At 46.3% G+C, this 15773-nt stretch overlaps 2 protein-coding genes across 3 annotated transcripts in view; both read right to left on the reverse strand.

Moving 5' to 3' along the window:
• The window catches only part of LOC134080040 (calcium/calmodulin-dependent protein kinase kinase 1-like), a 57509-nt gene extending 56512 nt beyond the window's left edge, over positions 1 to 997 (reverse strand). Inside the window, exon 1 of the mRNA XM_062536250.1 lies at positions 536 to 997. The gene's annotated coding sequence lies outside the window, so the exon portion shown is untranslated. The remainder of the gene's footprint in view (positions 1 to 535) is intronic.
• Positions 998 to 6015: 5018 nt separating this feature from the next.
• atp2a3 (ATPase sarcoplasmic/endoplasmic reticulum Ca2+ transporting 3) overlaps positions 6016 to 15773 on the reverse strand; it is a 51023-nt gene continuing 41265 nt past the window's right edge. The window contains exons 12-22 of one of the 2 annotated variants that reach the window (XM_062536257.1): positions 15001 to 15117; positions 14457 to 14675; positions 13725 to 14060; positions 11912 to 12132; positions 11117 to 11319; positions 10545 to 10630; positions 8955 to 9088; positions 8304 to 8421; positions 7368 to 7485; positions 6580 to 6612; positions 6016 to 6417 (exon numbers count right to left, since the gene is read on the reverse strand). In XM_062536257.1, the coding sequence (XP_062392241.1) occupies positions 6608 to 6612; positions 7368 to 7485; positions 8304 to 8421; positions 8955 to 9088; positions 10545 to 10630; positions 11117 to 11319; positions 11912 to 12132; positions 13725 to 14060; positions 14457 to 14675; positions 15001 to 15117 (1557 nt within the window). In that variant the 3' untranslated portion in view covers positions 6016 to 6417; positions 6580 to 6607. The remainder of the gene's footprint in view (positions 6418 to 6579; positions 6613 to 7367; positions 7486 to 8303; positions 8422 to 8954; positions 9089 to 10544; positions 10631 to 11116; positions 11320 to 11911; positions 12133 to 13724; positions 14061 to 14456; positions 14676 to 15000; positions 15118 to 15773) is intronic. The other variant, XM_062536256.1, reaches the window with a different exon arrangement.

Here is a 15773-nt window from a genome sequence, read left to right on the forward strand (position 1 = left end):
CAGTTAATACTGCTGTACAGAGTAGGCCTAGCCTACAATATTTTGTGCCTGTGTTTTCACAATAGTTTGGCTGACAGATTGGGCAATCGATTGCCTGCCTTTTCAAATACACATTTGGAACCTTGCCAAATACCCCAGTCTGCAGATGCAAATGGGAACAGTGACACAGCACGTATTGCAAGCATGACAAAACAGTCCTCTATTGTCATGTTACAGTTAAACAGACAGAGCACTAATATATTGGTTTACCAACATTATATTTGCTTATCTGTCTGTGTGTTTCCTCAGAAGAGCGTAGTAGCCTACTGTTTCCACTGTAATCGACCTACAGTAGGCTACTCCATGGGCGCAACACAATAAGCCGCGACGTGCTACCTGCTGACTGCTGTACATTGGAGTGGCCAATTCAACCGTGCCCCTTTGTTGCGGCTACACATCAGCTGTGGATAGACATATGGTAGCCTACCAACCACATAAACTTGACAGGCGGTTAGTGAAGGAAAATATTTTAAAAATTGGGGAAAGTTTCACTTACCGTGTCAGACCGTCCTGGACCACTGTGTAGAAGAGGGGAGGCACAGCTGACAGCTCGCTCTGTCGGTAAATTCTGTTTTCTACTACTGTCTTCGCTGTCAGTAGCTATTGTTTGTAAGAAGCATATGTCCTACCAGAGTCTCGAATCTCAAAGGTAGGCTATCACACCTAAATGTCTGTAATAAACAAACGTTATGAATGTAAACTACTCTGGCATCTCACTCACATGCCAAGCCCCCTACATTCCAACTGAATGCTGACATTTGTCCCATCTTTCCCGTACTCCCTTCCGCACTGTGTGAACAGAGGCTTGCTAAATGCCGACCGATAGGAGCGCCTAGCTGCAGGAGCTTTCACCCGCTTTCACTTTCCGAAGGGTTAGCTATTTGTGACTCGGGATGTTGATAAGAAGCAACACGCGATCGTTTGGGAACAAGTCCCTCAGTGTGATGAAATACTGTCATAGTCGTATTATACTGTACAGACAACTTTCATGAATCGTCAAACATTTCCCCAATGGATTTTCGCTGGGTCCTAAGACCCGTTGGATAATGAACAACGTGGAGACCAATGGCAAGAGTGTCTCTCGCTGTCTGACTTATGGTGATATCAGGGTCGCATGAGCCTTTCTCCAAGAGAGTTCGAGAAAAAAATATCCCATATGTAGGCTAATCACCAGGCACAATTGGCATAGGCGATGGATACATTTGTACATTTTAATAGATCATTAAGAGTTTACATAATAAAGCTATGTAAAAATATATTTGTCCTTATCTGAAATGTCATATGATATACAGTAGGCTAGGCCTACATTTAACATGTAGGTGTTGTTTTAATCCACCCCCAAAACAAACAAACAAACAAAAACAAATCTAGTGCTTGAAAAGCCCCTTGGTCTTTAGATAGGCCCACACTATTGGCTTATTTTCAGCTGAATGAGGCTATAAGCCTATGAGGAAAAGGGAAGTTGATATTAGCCTTGGTTGTTGTAGATTATCAACAGTTTTTACAGCCAGTTGAGTCATTCTCTCCCCACAGCCTCAAGGCAAATGGGCTCCCATTGAGCCCCCATTAGTAGGCCTACAATAAAAAATCTTCTTGGAAGGGCAGACAATCATCCACTGCTTACCTCACACCGACCTCACACTTTCTCCTCAAGAAATACTGAGAGAAGCTCGGATGATTAAACAAACAGTTGGGACATGCATCTCCTGAACAGTGTCAACTCAATGAATGCCAAGGAAATGCCAGTAGGCCTACAGTATATTTCATGTAGCCATTCTCTGGTCTAATTGTTTAAATAAAAGATGTTGCCCTATTAACAGTATGTAGGCTAATTCAGACAAACACATTATAAGAGGAACCACACAGATAAGGAAGAAATATTGTTGCAAAGTGGGCATGCAATCCTCAGTTATGTAAAATATACCACATGCTGTTGTGCATGTGAGAAAGGCAGTGGGTGGAAGAGGAAGAAACTGAGTTTGCCTGTGCAAGTAGGGTCATTTCTAACCAGTAAAAGGTCCTCCTCCGCATGTAGGCTATGCCTTACAGTATGTGTGCTACTTGACCATAATAGGCTACACCAAATACACAGAGGAAGCACTTGCAGATGGGCTTTCAACCACAAGTATTCTCAGAGAGGCTGACTGTTCTACATACGTCCGCCAATTAAAGATTCAAGACTTACAGCATATCCATAAATATAAGGCACTAATTATATAAACTAGTAGATATGCTTTCGACAACAGTTTTGGCATTTTAGTTAAAAGATAAATGGCTCCTTCCATAAATTGACTGCCTATATTTGGCGTAATTCGACATTTAACTCAGGAGAAAGTAGTTGTGTTTAAGCAGGTTTTGCCAGAAGGGTTTGTTTTAGTCAGGAGCCTAACATGAAAACGTTGTGGCTGCCAAAAGATATGGAAGCAAAAATGGTGAAACATCGCCATCTGCTGGATAAAAGACTTATAGACACTAAATAAAGTGAAGTTATGCAAAACACTTGTAATAGATCATTACGTCAAGTCATAAATGAGACAAAAAGACAAAATCCACATAAATAACAAGATAAATAATCTTTATTTCATGTCTTTCATATATATAAAATTATGTGTCCACAATTAATATTAACAAGGCAAAACAGAGAATCGGTAATTTCTCAGTTGAGAGTTTGAGGCTCCAGACACTGCCTGAGACAACCCGCTTATGTTCTACAAGACAAAGCCAGGGAACAGCCAAGGAACTCCTGCATATCAACATATTGATCACTTCCTGGTGCAATAGTCAGGTTGTTAACTGCAGTAGAGGCCACAGTAAGTATATACAGCTAGGCAATCCTCAAAATTAGGCATCTCAGTCAAGCATCACATGGTTCCTAGAGCCCAAAACCACACCAAGCCCTTCAATATACACACACATTTTTAATAAACTTCATTACCCAGTATGCAGAACTGGATAGCACTCTGTGTAAACCAGACATATTTCGTTTGGAAAGTCCACTCTAAAACCAATTTACTTGTCACTGAAATATTATAATTAATTGTGTTATTGTTATTTTTTTGTATGATCCTTATGTTTATTTTACACATTATTTTCTTTTCCCCCGTGTAGAAATAAAAGACATATCCCCCAGCAACCATAAAAACAAACAGAAACAATGAACAACAATCTCTCTATTCTACAAAAAACCCTTAGATGTTTGTCATGTGCTTGAAGAAAAATAAAACAGTTTTACTCAGTTCTTTCGCCGTTGGTAAATAGGTCTCATTTAAGCAAGATCTCTTTAAAAAAAATTAAATATCATATACTGTATAGGTTATTAATTACAGTAACAAGTTTCCATGCAATCTTATTTTTCTGTACAGAGTTCAAGAATTCAGTAGTTCAATAATTAACAAGGCTGTAAAATCCCACACTTCGGACTATTCCTAACACCAGTATGCTAGACTGCCATGACACAGGAAGTAACCCACAGTTCACCATGCTCAGACAATGTTTGAACAGTTACCAAATATGGGTGGTAGGTGTACATGATATATTAAACATATTTACATGAATATATCAATACAATTGTTTTTTGTGTAGCTAACTAGCTCCCTGTGAGATGTAAAGAATCGATGGCTATTCCCCCTCTTCAACACAGTTACCAGCTGAGCACCTGATATGCATGTGTGATATGCGTGTGCACTGGTAAAGAATGTGAAGTTGTGAAGAGAAACATCTCACAGGATACCAATGTGTTGTGAATGCTGGTCAGCTCAAAATCAAGAAATAAACACCGTTAGCCACCCAGACATTACGTGGAGAACATACATACACACCCACATGTACACGTATATGCACAGTGACTGGTTGTTTCAGTGGCCTGACTCAACTACGGTTTGGTAGGGACCCTGTGATCGAGCCAAGACGGCCGCCATAGAGTCCACTCCAATGGCTCCAACAGAGTGTGCTGACTTTAGTTTAGATGTCAACACTTCTTCTTAGGTGTCAACACTTAGCCTAGCATGGTGACATTGTGGCGTGTCCGCATGGCATATTGGTGTTTCTCTAACATACTGGACTAGACCTCAAAGTGCAAGGGCACACATTTATATACCCATATATTAACAGCAAAACAAACAACCGAAACCGCCTGGGTTCTTTCAGTCAAATACATTATTATTATTAATTATTATTACTTAAAACAAAACAAAAAAAAACCTAAATACCCACGTTCATCTGTATCGCAAAGCACTGGTGGTGGCAAGCCCCTCCATACCCCGGAGGCAAGGAAAAAGCAAAGTGACATACGTAACATTATGCTCCTCCGCTGAGAGCCCAAAATGACATTCACCAAAATGAAGAGAGCAAAAGGCAAGTGGCAATCTGAAATGACCCCCCCAAAAATCCCAAATCAAAAACAATAAACATTAAAGGAACTTGTCTATCAGTACAACACAGTAAGGACATACAGGAGTAGGGTTGGGGGAGGGGGGGGGTTATATAGTAAACATGACTTTGGCCTGAGTATGGTGACAGGGCATAACAGAATGTGGTTAGAATGTCATGGCGGCAAAAACAAAACAAAACAAAACAAAACAAAACAAACAAAAAACAAATAGCAAGGCCAAATATTGTTACATTCATGCTTCTCTGAATTGGGTTTAGTTTAGGGTGTGCAGAAGAGAGGAAAAGAGCGCTGCTCCTGGGTGAGTGGCTGGGAGGGGGTTATACGCTGATGACGTACTGGTGTACTGAGCAGAGCAAGAGCAGGGTCAACTTAGTCTTGCCACCGAGCAAAGTGTTGAAATGTAGCTGCCCTGACCTAACGCCTTCCTCATTCATCCTCTGTCTTCACTGCTCCTTTTAGTCGACATCCAATGACACTAGCAGCTCCTGAATAGTGTTGTGCTGTGCATATACACTAGAATAAGAAGATTCCATTCCATGCCATCAGACCAGGGGTCAGTTATAGCTGACTGGACTGACTTCTCATTTTTCACTAACGGAAATGAAGTGTTAAACCGCTTAACTGGCGTTGTTCTGCCATACCTCATCGTAATGGGGGGAAAACAAAGGCCAGCAGGAGTCTAGCACAGCTGAAAGCTCGATAGACTCGCAGAGACATCTTGCTGTTGCCATTTTTTTTAATGTTTTCTAATCAGTTTAGCGCATCTGTTGGAGGAATCCATCAGACTATATCAGAAGGCTTATACCATTTTTACATTGGAGAACTTTATGAGTTTCCTCTGGTCTGCAGAAAGAGGTGTAAATGAGCCTTTCACACTTTGGGGACAGTTGTTTACCGTATGCCGGGCACGACCAGTCAGCAAAGTGCTGCTTCCTCATTGGGGGTTGAGGGGGGGGGGGGGGGGGTTAGCAAGTATCGTGCTAGACGGAACTGCCTCGGCACATTCAAAGCACGCTGCCTGGTGTCAGCACAGTTTACAGCAAACAAGGAAAGAACCCCACAGAGATAAAGGCAAAAGAGAGGCAAGAGGAAGAAAGAGAGTGCCAGAGGGAGAAAGAATGAAGGAGAGAAAAGAGAGAGAAAGAGAAAGAGAGAGAAATGGGAGGGTAGGGGTGGGTTGTTTTTGAAGATAATAATGACATGCTTTGCCATAGAAGTAGTGGTGCTGCAAACACACACACACACACAACAAAAGTACACACACATACACACGCACAAAGCTGTCATGATGACACTGTCTAGCAGTGTGGAGCACAGTGGTGTTCCTCAGAGATTGTCGTGGGGACACTCCATCTACTCTGGACAGACGGAACAGGAAGTGAGGCGGCATAGAGGCAGAGCAAAGGAACGTCTCCGGGTCTTTTCCACGGTGGTGGCCATGTGAGCGTTCACCATCAGTCCACGTCCGTCCACGCCATCCGCACCTCCTCCCACCCCCAAGCAATCCCCTGCCCCCTCCCTCCTCACTGCGTGCTGACCTCAAGGCCCTTCACTATGACCCCCCCCACCCCCATCCCCACCCCCCAACAAAACACACACATCCATGGTCCAGTTATTGCACTACTATATACAGCAAGTGACCCAAAGCTTAAGAGCTAAAAAGCTTCAAAGAAATCCTAAACACCATGTTTTTTTGTCACACCGTTTCTGTCCAAAATACAAGGGGCCATGCGCCTGCCTGCTTGCTTGCTTACACACACACACACAAAGTTTCACTCTCTCGCGCTCACATACACACAAACACACACACACACACCTGCTCATCTCTAGTGGTGGTTGGACATGCAGTAATAGGGATGCGTTGGGGAGGGGAGGGTGCGCTGAGGGGGAAGAGTATGTGTGTGTGTGTGTGTGGGGGGGGGTTATGGGAGGGGGATTGACTCAGAATTTCAGCTGCCGACTCTTCATGTACCTATCCTCCTCATTACCTGCAAGAGACAGAGAGACAGAGAGAGAGCCACGTCAGTCAGGTCACCTCGAGGACGACGAGAGAGAGAGAGAACGAGAGCACGAAAGGACAGAGAGAGGGATAGAAGGAAAGATAGAGGGAAGGGAAGGGAAAGAGAAATGGGAAAGAAAAGGGGGAATACCTTTGGAGAACAGGTCGAGAGGAGAGAGTTAGGCTGTACAGGAAACAGAGAGAGAGAGAAGGGATCGAGAGACAATCTTCAAGAGTTAGAACAAAACAACATTCTTAATTCTTAATCTCATCATGAATTCCTCTGATGCCATACCATGTAGATCACAAACAAACCTGCATGCTGCAACAGGTCAAGAGCAGGTCATCTCAAAGTCATTTTCAGACTCCAACAATGCTTACACCTGATTCTTTCATTATATGTATGTATATGTATATGTATATGTATATGTATATGTATATGTATATGTATATGTATATGTATATGTATATGTATATGTATATGTATATGTATATGTAAACAACAATTGGGCTCTATAGCAACCATCCATTTAGAACTAACGGCAGTTTGTCCTGAACGTAAAATAAATATGTGGCGGAAGGAAGTAGTTCTACAACCAAGACAGTTTTAGCGATTTAAACTTTTACATTATAATGGGAAATTAGCGCAAAAAAAAGTGGTAGAATTGTTGCATAAAAGCAATACAGCACTAGTGATCGTGGGTTGTTGCTGGATATTCCCACGGAGTTGTTGCCTGCGCCACTCTGCCTCCGGCCTTGGCTACGGCCGAACACCCGTGGGAATATTCAGCAACAACCCATATGTATGTATATGTATATGTATATTTATATTATATTATATTATATGAACATACTATATGTCTACATCCAATGCATTGAGCAAATAGCTGTGTCTGGCTAAGGCTGTTCTGGTGAGACGGTGATCTGGGACACACGTACCCTCTAAATGGTGACGGGAGAGGTACTTCAGGGCCTCATCCAGCAGGATGACGGGAATGGAGATCTTCAGCACCACGATCCACTGGGACCAGTGTAGAGGGGTCACCTGGAAAATGAGCTGAGGACAGAGAGAGAGAGAGAGAGAGAGAGAGAGAGAGACAGGGAGACACAGAGAGAGATAGAGAGAGACGGAGCGGAGGGAGAAAAAAGGTGGTTAGAGGGTGTTGTTTGTTAAGCCCTGCACACCCTGCTCTCCTCGCTCCACACTCCAGGTAAATGGTTAATGGACTGAAGCCACTTATGGCTTCTGCGGTGTTCTACCCACTCTACAGAGGAAGTACAGCAGCTGGGGTCTTAACCGCACTACTGTACTGGACACCTCGATGACCAGCCACAGACACCCACAGAGAGAGAGAGGGAGAGAGAGAGGAAGAGAGAGAGGAAGAGAGAGAGAGAGAGTGCAAGAGAGAGAGAGAGTGTGTGAGAGAGAGGGAGAGCGGGAGAGAGAGAGAGAGAGTGTGTGTGAGAGAAAGAAAGCAAGAAAGAGGGAGAGGGAGTGCGAGAGATAGAGCGAGAGAGAGAGTGTGTGAGAGAAAGAAAGCAAGAAAGAGGGAGAGGGAGCGCGAGAGAGGGAGAGAGAGAGATAACAACCACAACAGAGGCAGGCAGGGCTTGATCTTGAAATGAACAGACGGCACCGGAGACGGGCTCTGGGAGCAGCCTAGAGACAGTGGACACACGACACGAGTCTCACTAATGCGGTACGGGCAGGAAGGAAGGACAACAGGTACACTAAGAAACAGGACACACAAACAAACTAGTGCAGGACGGGTCGAGTCGGACTGTCGGAGAGGTCAACGGGGCTGCTAGGGGTGGGTAAGGGCAGGTGAGGTGGTGGGCGTTGGGGGTGGGGGGGGGGGGGGGGGCACTACTCACTGGCAGAGGCTCCATGTAGAGGATGAGGAAGTGCAGGGACAGGGAGAGGATGATGGCTCCCAGCAGCCAGAAGTTGACCCATGGGGGCATCCTGAGCAGGGACTGGTTCTCAGACAGGCTGGAGGTGGAGGAAGAGGGAACATTAGGAAAAACAACAGCCAGACAAACTCCCAGGCAGACTAACCAGTCACTCACCTAGACACAGAAAATGCATTCTACATTCTGGACATCTCATGAGGTAACTACCCACTGAGGTGATGCTTTTTGCTTACTGTATGTTTATAGTTCTAAGCAAATGGCCTCATCCTTACTTTGTCCTCCCTTACAGTGTCACGTGAATGTAAATGTTAATGTGTATTAATGTTAATCTAAAGTCAAGTCATATAGCCCAATACCAATATTAGTGATAGTCTAAACAGAACTTAACAGAATAGTGACAATAACCTACAGTAAGGAGATGATATGTATGATAGAACAAAACAATGTGATGCATTGTAACTCACAACACCCATCCCTGACTGTTACAACAAACTGGTGAGATTTCTTCAGTGTAAAATGGCCTCTCTCTCTCTCTCTCTTTCTCTCTCTCTGTCTCTATTCATTGGCTGCTACCCTGCAAAAGAGCCATTTAAGGACGCAGACTCAGCCCACCTGTTGAGCGCATTGAACATCTCTATGGTGACCAGCACGGAGAGGGCCATGGTGGTGGGGTAGCGTGACTCAAACACCTCGCAGTCGATGCCCTGGAACATGGGGTTGTCCTCAGTGCACTGCATGAAGTGCCTCTGCAGACAGGGTGGAGGAGGATGATGAAGAGGAGGATGACGAAGAGGAAGAGGAGGAGGAGGAGGAGGGGGGGGGGGGTTAGGGGAGGCATTAACAAATAAGCATTGTAGGTGCAGGGCTTTCGTTTTTTTTTTTTAACTAGAATGATCACATTTTTGTAATGCTCTGCAATGGGAAGGATGCACAAAAAAAGAACATCCAATATTAGCCCAAATATTTGTGTCTGGATTATAGTTGTTGCCCTGTGTACACACACGAGCGCTCGCGCACAAACGAACAAAGAGGACAGACAACACAAAGACTGTCGCTCCGGTTCTTGCATAAACAATTTTGTTTGAACTGCAATCACAAAGTCTCTTGGCCAAGGAAGAGATGTAAATGAAGTCAACAATAAGTTCCCTCACCCCACACTGCTGACACGTGTGTGTCTGTGTGTGTGTGTGTGTGTGTGTGTGTGTGTGTGTGTGTGTGTGTGTGTGTGAAAGTTAGAGTGAGTGTGAGTGTGAGAGTGAGAGTAAGTGTGTGTGTGTGTGTGTGTGTGTGTGTGTGTGTGTGTGTGTGTGTGTGTGTGTGTGTGTGTGTGTGTGTGTGTGTGTGAGTGAAAGTGAGAGTGAGCATGAGAGTAAGTGTGTTGGTGTGTGTGAGAGAGAGAGAGAGATTGTATGTGAGTGAGAGTGAGAGTGTGTGTGTCCATGTGACTGCATGTGTGTCCGTGTGACTGTGTGCGTGTCCGTGTGTGGCCGTTCAAAGACAAGACGAATGCTCAGCGGTCAGAGTTCAGTGGACAGGAAGTGCCTTGACCTTTGCGAGCGGTCGGCAGGACGGAGCTCAGGCTGCGGCCGGGCTGCTCTGAGCCTGATGTGGGAACACAGCTGCCTGCTTCCTTTTTGGGCTAATCCCACTGGCTTGTGAAATTCCACTGAGCGCTCACGGCTACACGCTCACGTGCGGGGAGACAGGGCTGGCCGGTTTTACTGCCGTCATTACTTGTGTCATTTCACAATCACCATTCTTTTAGAGTGAATTTCTAAAATGTCCCTCAGGATGAATAAAGTATCTATCTATCTATCTATCTATATATCTATCTATCTATCTATCTATCTGTCTATCTGCCTATCTATAGTGACAAATAAGGTATTGTTTCATGTTGCAATTTGTGATTATGATTATGATGTTCATTTCTAATTGTATGCCCTTCCATAGGAATCAAACATTCAATCGATCAATCAATTGATCAATCAATCAATCAATCAATCAATCAATCAATCACTCAATCATTCAATCATTCAATCACTTTATCAAAGCACCAGGAAGCACAGTGGCATTAAGTGGCATTTGAGTATTAGTCACATTTGCTACTTGTCCATATAACAGACATGATTAGTAATTTAAGGGACAATAAATGTACTGTACACAGTGTGACCTCTCTCTCAGGTGGAGGTGTGCACCACTCACCAGCTGGTAGAAGGACACCTGAGGGCCGCCCTCGTCAAACAGGTACCACCAGGTAGCCGCTCCCACGGTTCCCAGTCCAACGTAACCTACACGCCGAGATCAGAACCAGAACCAGAACCAGAGACACAAGGATGAGGAAACCAACAGCGCTCCCTTCACTCCATCTTCAACCTGCCTTAGCTACAGTACATTCTCCTGACAAGCCATTATAGCTTTACACACCAGCCTTAGCAGTATCAAAAGAATGTATATTATAATAGCATATTGAGGATAGACTGTGTGTGTGTATGTTGAGCGTATGTGTGTGCTCAATGGTGTTTTTTGCCCCCAACGGCACCTTCCAGGCAGCACAGCCTAAAAGGCACTACCTTTAACCTATTCCTAACCCTTACCCCCTCAACCCTCATCCTACCCCTAAACTGAGGGGAGTAGTGCATTGAAGGCAGTGCTGCCTGGAAGGCACCGTTGAGGGCAAATAATACCAAAGACCTATGTGTGTGTGTGTGTGTGAGTGTGTGTGGTTGTGTGTGTGAGTATGAGTGTAAGTGTGAGTGTGTGTGTAGGGGCCCCACCTCCGATGGCCAGGTATCTGAAGAAGAGCCACCCAGAGATGAGGGGCTCCTTGGGGTTGCGGGGGGGCTTGTCCATGATGTCCAGGTCCGGGGGGTTGAAGCCCAGGGCGGTGGCGGGCAGGCCGTCCGTCACCAGGTTCACCCACAGCAGCTGCACTGGGATCAGGGCCTCAGGTAGGCCCAGGATGGCAGTCAGGAAGATGCTGTGGTTGGAGGGTACGCACACACACACAGAGAGAGAGAGAGAGAGAGAGAGAGAGAGAGAGAGAGAGAGAGAGACACACACACACACACACACACAAATAGTTTCATCATCTTTGCATCAGTCGGCGTATAAAAACAACTTCTGGCCCCAATCATAGTCGACCGACTGACACCCTGGCTTTGATTGGCTCATGATGTGAATTAATTTGTTTTGAAAACACAGCGAGGAAAACATTTCAGTGCAACTCTCAGGTTTTCGAACAGAGCATGAAATTGGTCTCACAAGAAGCTCCGTCTGTGCTTCCAATTAAATGTGACCTTTCCTCCATATTTTTTCTCACAAAGTTCGCAAACGGCAGCTTTAAAAGCCTCACACATCAGAACAATCTGCAAAAACACAGACGGAGAGCAAGTTCAACCTTCACAAGCGCTGCGTACTCCTCTGAAGCCCCATAATGGGAACAGGAGAGCCTCTCTCACCAGACGACCTCTCCCACGTTGGAGGAGATGAGGTAGCGGATGAACTGCTTCATGTTGTTGTAGATGGCTCTGTGTGTGTGTGTGTGTGTGTGTGTGTGTGTGTGTGCTCACCAGACGACCTCTCCCACGTTGGAGGAGATGAGGTAGCGGATGAACTGCTTCATGTTGTTGTAGATGGCCCGGCCCTCCTCCACGGCCGCCACGATGGTGGAGAAGTTGTCGTCGGAGAGCACCATCTCGGAGGCCGACTTGGCCACGGCCGTGCCGGAGCCCATGGCGATGCCGATCTCGGCCTTCTTCAGAGCCGGGGCGTCGTTCACACCATCGCCAGTCTGGGATGGGGGGTATACAGTAACATCATCAGCAACCGCAGTCTCTCGCTCTCTGGACTTTAGACATCTTAAACTTTGAACCTAGAACCAGTGTTCTGCGCCTACGCACGTACACATAACTGATATATATTTTTTTTATACTGATCTCCTTTTTTAAATGAGCTATTACATTTATTACACAGAGCATTTATTTAGCATTTAAGTCTTTTATGCTCACTATGCCCTGTCCGTATTGGCTTTCTTGCCAACCCCCAAAATGAATGAGTGGAGTGCGCAGAGTAAGAATTTAATTGTGTACAGTATGTGTCACAAATTGCACGCCGCTATTTACTGAAGCACTGGCTGTGCAGAGCTGTATTCATGGCCATATTTAACACCCAAGTGTTTGATCATGAAGACAGCCCATATAGAAGATGAACGACCAGCTTCTGGATGTTTATATGCGCGCGTCTGTCTTCCATCTTCATTCGGAGATGAATCCCTCTTGTTGCACAAGGAGCCAGTCACAACAAAAAACATTTCCCCAGCAATGGGCAATTGCTTTGAAGGGAACAGTTTCCATTCTGGTCAGACACGACTTCCAAAACCTCATTTGGGATTACCAGTGCATTGGGTACGGGGGTCAAGCAAACACACAAAGGAGACATGATGACACACACACAAAGGGCCTGTAAACAACATCACAGAGGAATGGCAGCGGAGGGGAAACAGAGAGCAGGGGCTTCACTTTGAGTCTTTGAGTGAAGTGTCTGTCTGACACAAAGGCAGACGTCTATTCGAGGCTGCGGTTTCCATCTGATGGTAAAAGCAAGAGAGGGGGCGATGGTGTGTGTGTGTGTGGGGGGGGGGGGGGGGGAGGGGGGGGATTGTGGCAGCCATGTGGGACGAGAGATGACACAGTCTGATACATGCAAGGGGGAAGGGGGGGGGGGTCTTGTCTGGATTCTGGCAGACCAGAGGGACGGAGAGCTGGCCAGGCGTGGACAGTGCAGTATGGAGCACAGACTCCCCTCAGACTGTAGGTGTTCACTACTCACGCAGCGCGCCATGTCCAATGAATATGCATGACCGTCACAGCGTGAATGCGCGTCTACATAATAAGACGCTTCAGGCCGTGCTCTCCGCGGCTCAAGAGGAGAGTCTTACTACTCATCGTCAACGCAAGCCAAGAGTGTAATGATGCAACGATCGGGATCGGCGTTCGGCGCATTTTGATTTGTCGGTGCCGTTTCGCAATTGATGAGTCAGACTGAAGCAATTTCAAATGGCCTACTGTGCTAGAGGGCAAGGAGGTCCAAAAGTTGTTAGTGTCAAGTAAATGAACCATCAAAGAAAGTAATGACCTTGACTTGCACGGCCAATTTACTTAATACAGAATATATTTGGTAGTTGGATCACGTATGAAACCGAGTCACATTTTTGAAAAGCATTTTGATCTAAACAAGTTAGAGACCTATTTGGATAGTCCTTCTGGGCCAATGAAAACAACATTTATTGTCAACTGATAATTACAGGCATGACGTCGAAAGACAAGGCAAAGTGAAAACGTGTGTGTGTGTGTGTGTGTGTGTGTGTGGTGTCCGTCTGCTCACCATGGCTGTGATCTCGTCAAAGGACTGCAAGAAGCCGACGATCTTGGACTTGTGCGCCGGCTCGACGCGGGCGAAGCAGCGGGCACGCTTGACCGCATCCCGCTGGGCCTCGGCCGGCAGGTCGTCGAACTCGCGGCCGGTGTAGGCCTTGCCGCTCACGTCCTCGTCCTCGCCGAAGATGCCGATGCGCCGGCAGATGGCCACCGCCGTGCCCTTGTTGTCGCCGGTGATCATGATGACGCGGATGCCGGCCTCGCTGCACAGCTTGATGGAGCCGATGACCTCCTTCCTGGGAGGGTCCAGCATTCCGACGCAGCCCACAAACGTCAGGTCCGACTGATGAAAACACACACATTCAAACATTATATAAGATAGTAGGCTAGTGACCATCTATATTTAAATATATATATATGGTATTGACAGTGAACATTTACTTATGAGAAACGTTCAGTATTCTATCTTCGTATTCAGTATTCTATCACACATTCAGTTGTGTACAACACCTCTTTTGCCTGATTCACAAACCAACATGCGGCACCAACACACAAAATCACCTCAAACCCTTATTCCAGACTCAGAAATGGCTGGTCGAAAAGTTTCAATAAGTTCCATATTCCTAAATATTATTCTTTGCTAGCCTAGCTATGGCAGGTCCAAAAGCCCCCCCTCCCCCCCCAATAAATACATAAACAAACAAATAAATAAATAAAAAATGCCCCCCTCCCTCCTCACCTCATACTGGGCGAAATTGGTGGCGTTCTCCAGGTCCATGTCGTCCTTGCGGGGCGGCGTGTCGCGGGTGGCCAGGGCCAGGCAGCGCAGGGTGTCGCGGCCCGAGCCCCAGTCCCGGATGGTCTCCATCAGCTGCTCCTTCAGCTGCTGCGTCAGGGGCACCTTGGTCGTGCCCACGCGCAGATACTGGCACCGCTCAACCACGCCCTCTGGCGCCCCCTGGCACACACCACACAGCACACAGCACACACACCAGGTCAGATCATCCACAATCATGTCTTCAGAAGAGTCAAGTATTGTGCTTAACGGTATACCACAGAAAGGCATCCAAAAAAGGACAGGTAGGATTAAATTCATTTAATTGATTTAATTTAATGATCACACTGGCTGGTGGAATTTGTTTTCAGTACAGCTCTGAGTACTATATGGACTGTAATGGGTGGGATGAGAGTTGTACTTGAATGAACATGTTTGGAAATATTACAGTAGATATTGACGAGTGATGGCAAGTGTTCCGCCCCTCACGTCACTTCTAATAACGCACCTTGACAAACATCTTGCTCTGAGAGCCAGCCTTGGTGGGGTTGCAGTACACCGACATGGACTTGCGGTCGCGGGAGAACTCCAGAGTGAACTCCTTTTTCATCAGCTGCCTGATCACCTGCAGAGAGGAGAGACAGAGACAGTGAACTACAGAGAGACACAGATACACTCTCACACACACACACACACACACACACACACACACACACACACACACACACACACACACACACACACACACACACACACACACACACACACACACACACACACACACACACACACACACACACACACACACACACACACACACACACACACACACACACACACACACACACACACACACACACACACACACACACACACACACACACACACACACACACACACACACACACACACACACACACACACACACACACACACACACACACACACACACAAAGTTATGCCTCAGTGGCAGCGTGTAAGAAAAGATGCCTGGTGGGCGAGCTATGGGGGCGAAAACTGTCAGTCTCAGCTGCTCACGGGAGATCATTTCAGTCAGGCATATTCCAGGCCACCTGTCAGGTCCAGGTGTCTGGTGAGGGCTCTTTGGCTGGCTGAGCGGAACAGTCTCCGCGCCGCGCTGCTGTGCAGAAGGCTTCTAAAGCCTCGCCGGCTTTAATGTTTCATCAGGTTGGCGCCTCTCCCGACTGCCGAACCCCAGGCTCCGCTTGGCAGTCGGCAGCAGCAACGCGGCACCAGGCAGCCAGGCAGCCCTCCGAAAAC

Source organism: Sardina pilchardus, chromosome 5 (assembly GCF_963854185.1).
Source record: "Sardina pilchardus chromosome 5, fSarPil1.1, whole genome shotgun sequence".
In the NCBI taxonomy this organism is placed as follows: Eukaryota; Metazoa; Chordata; class Actinopteri; order Clupeiformes; family Clupeidae; genus Sardina; species Sardina pilchardus.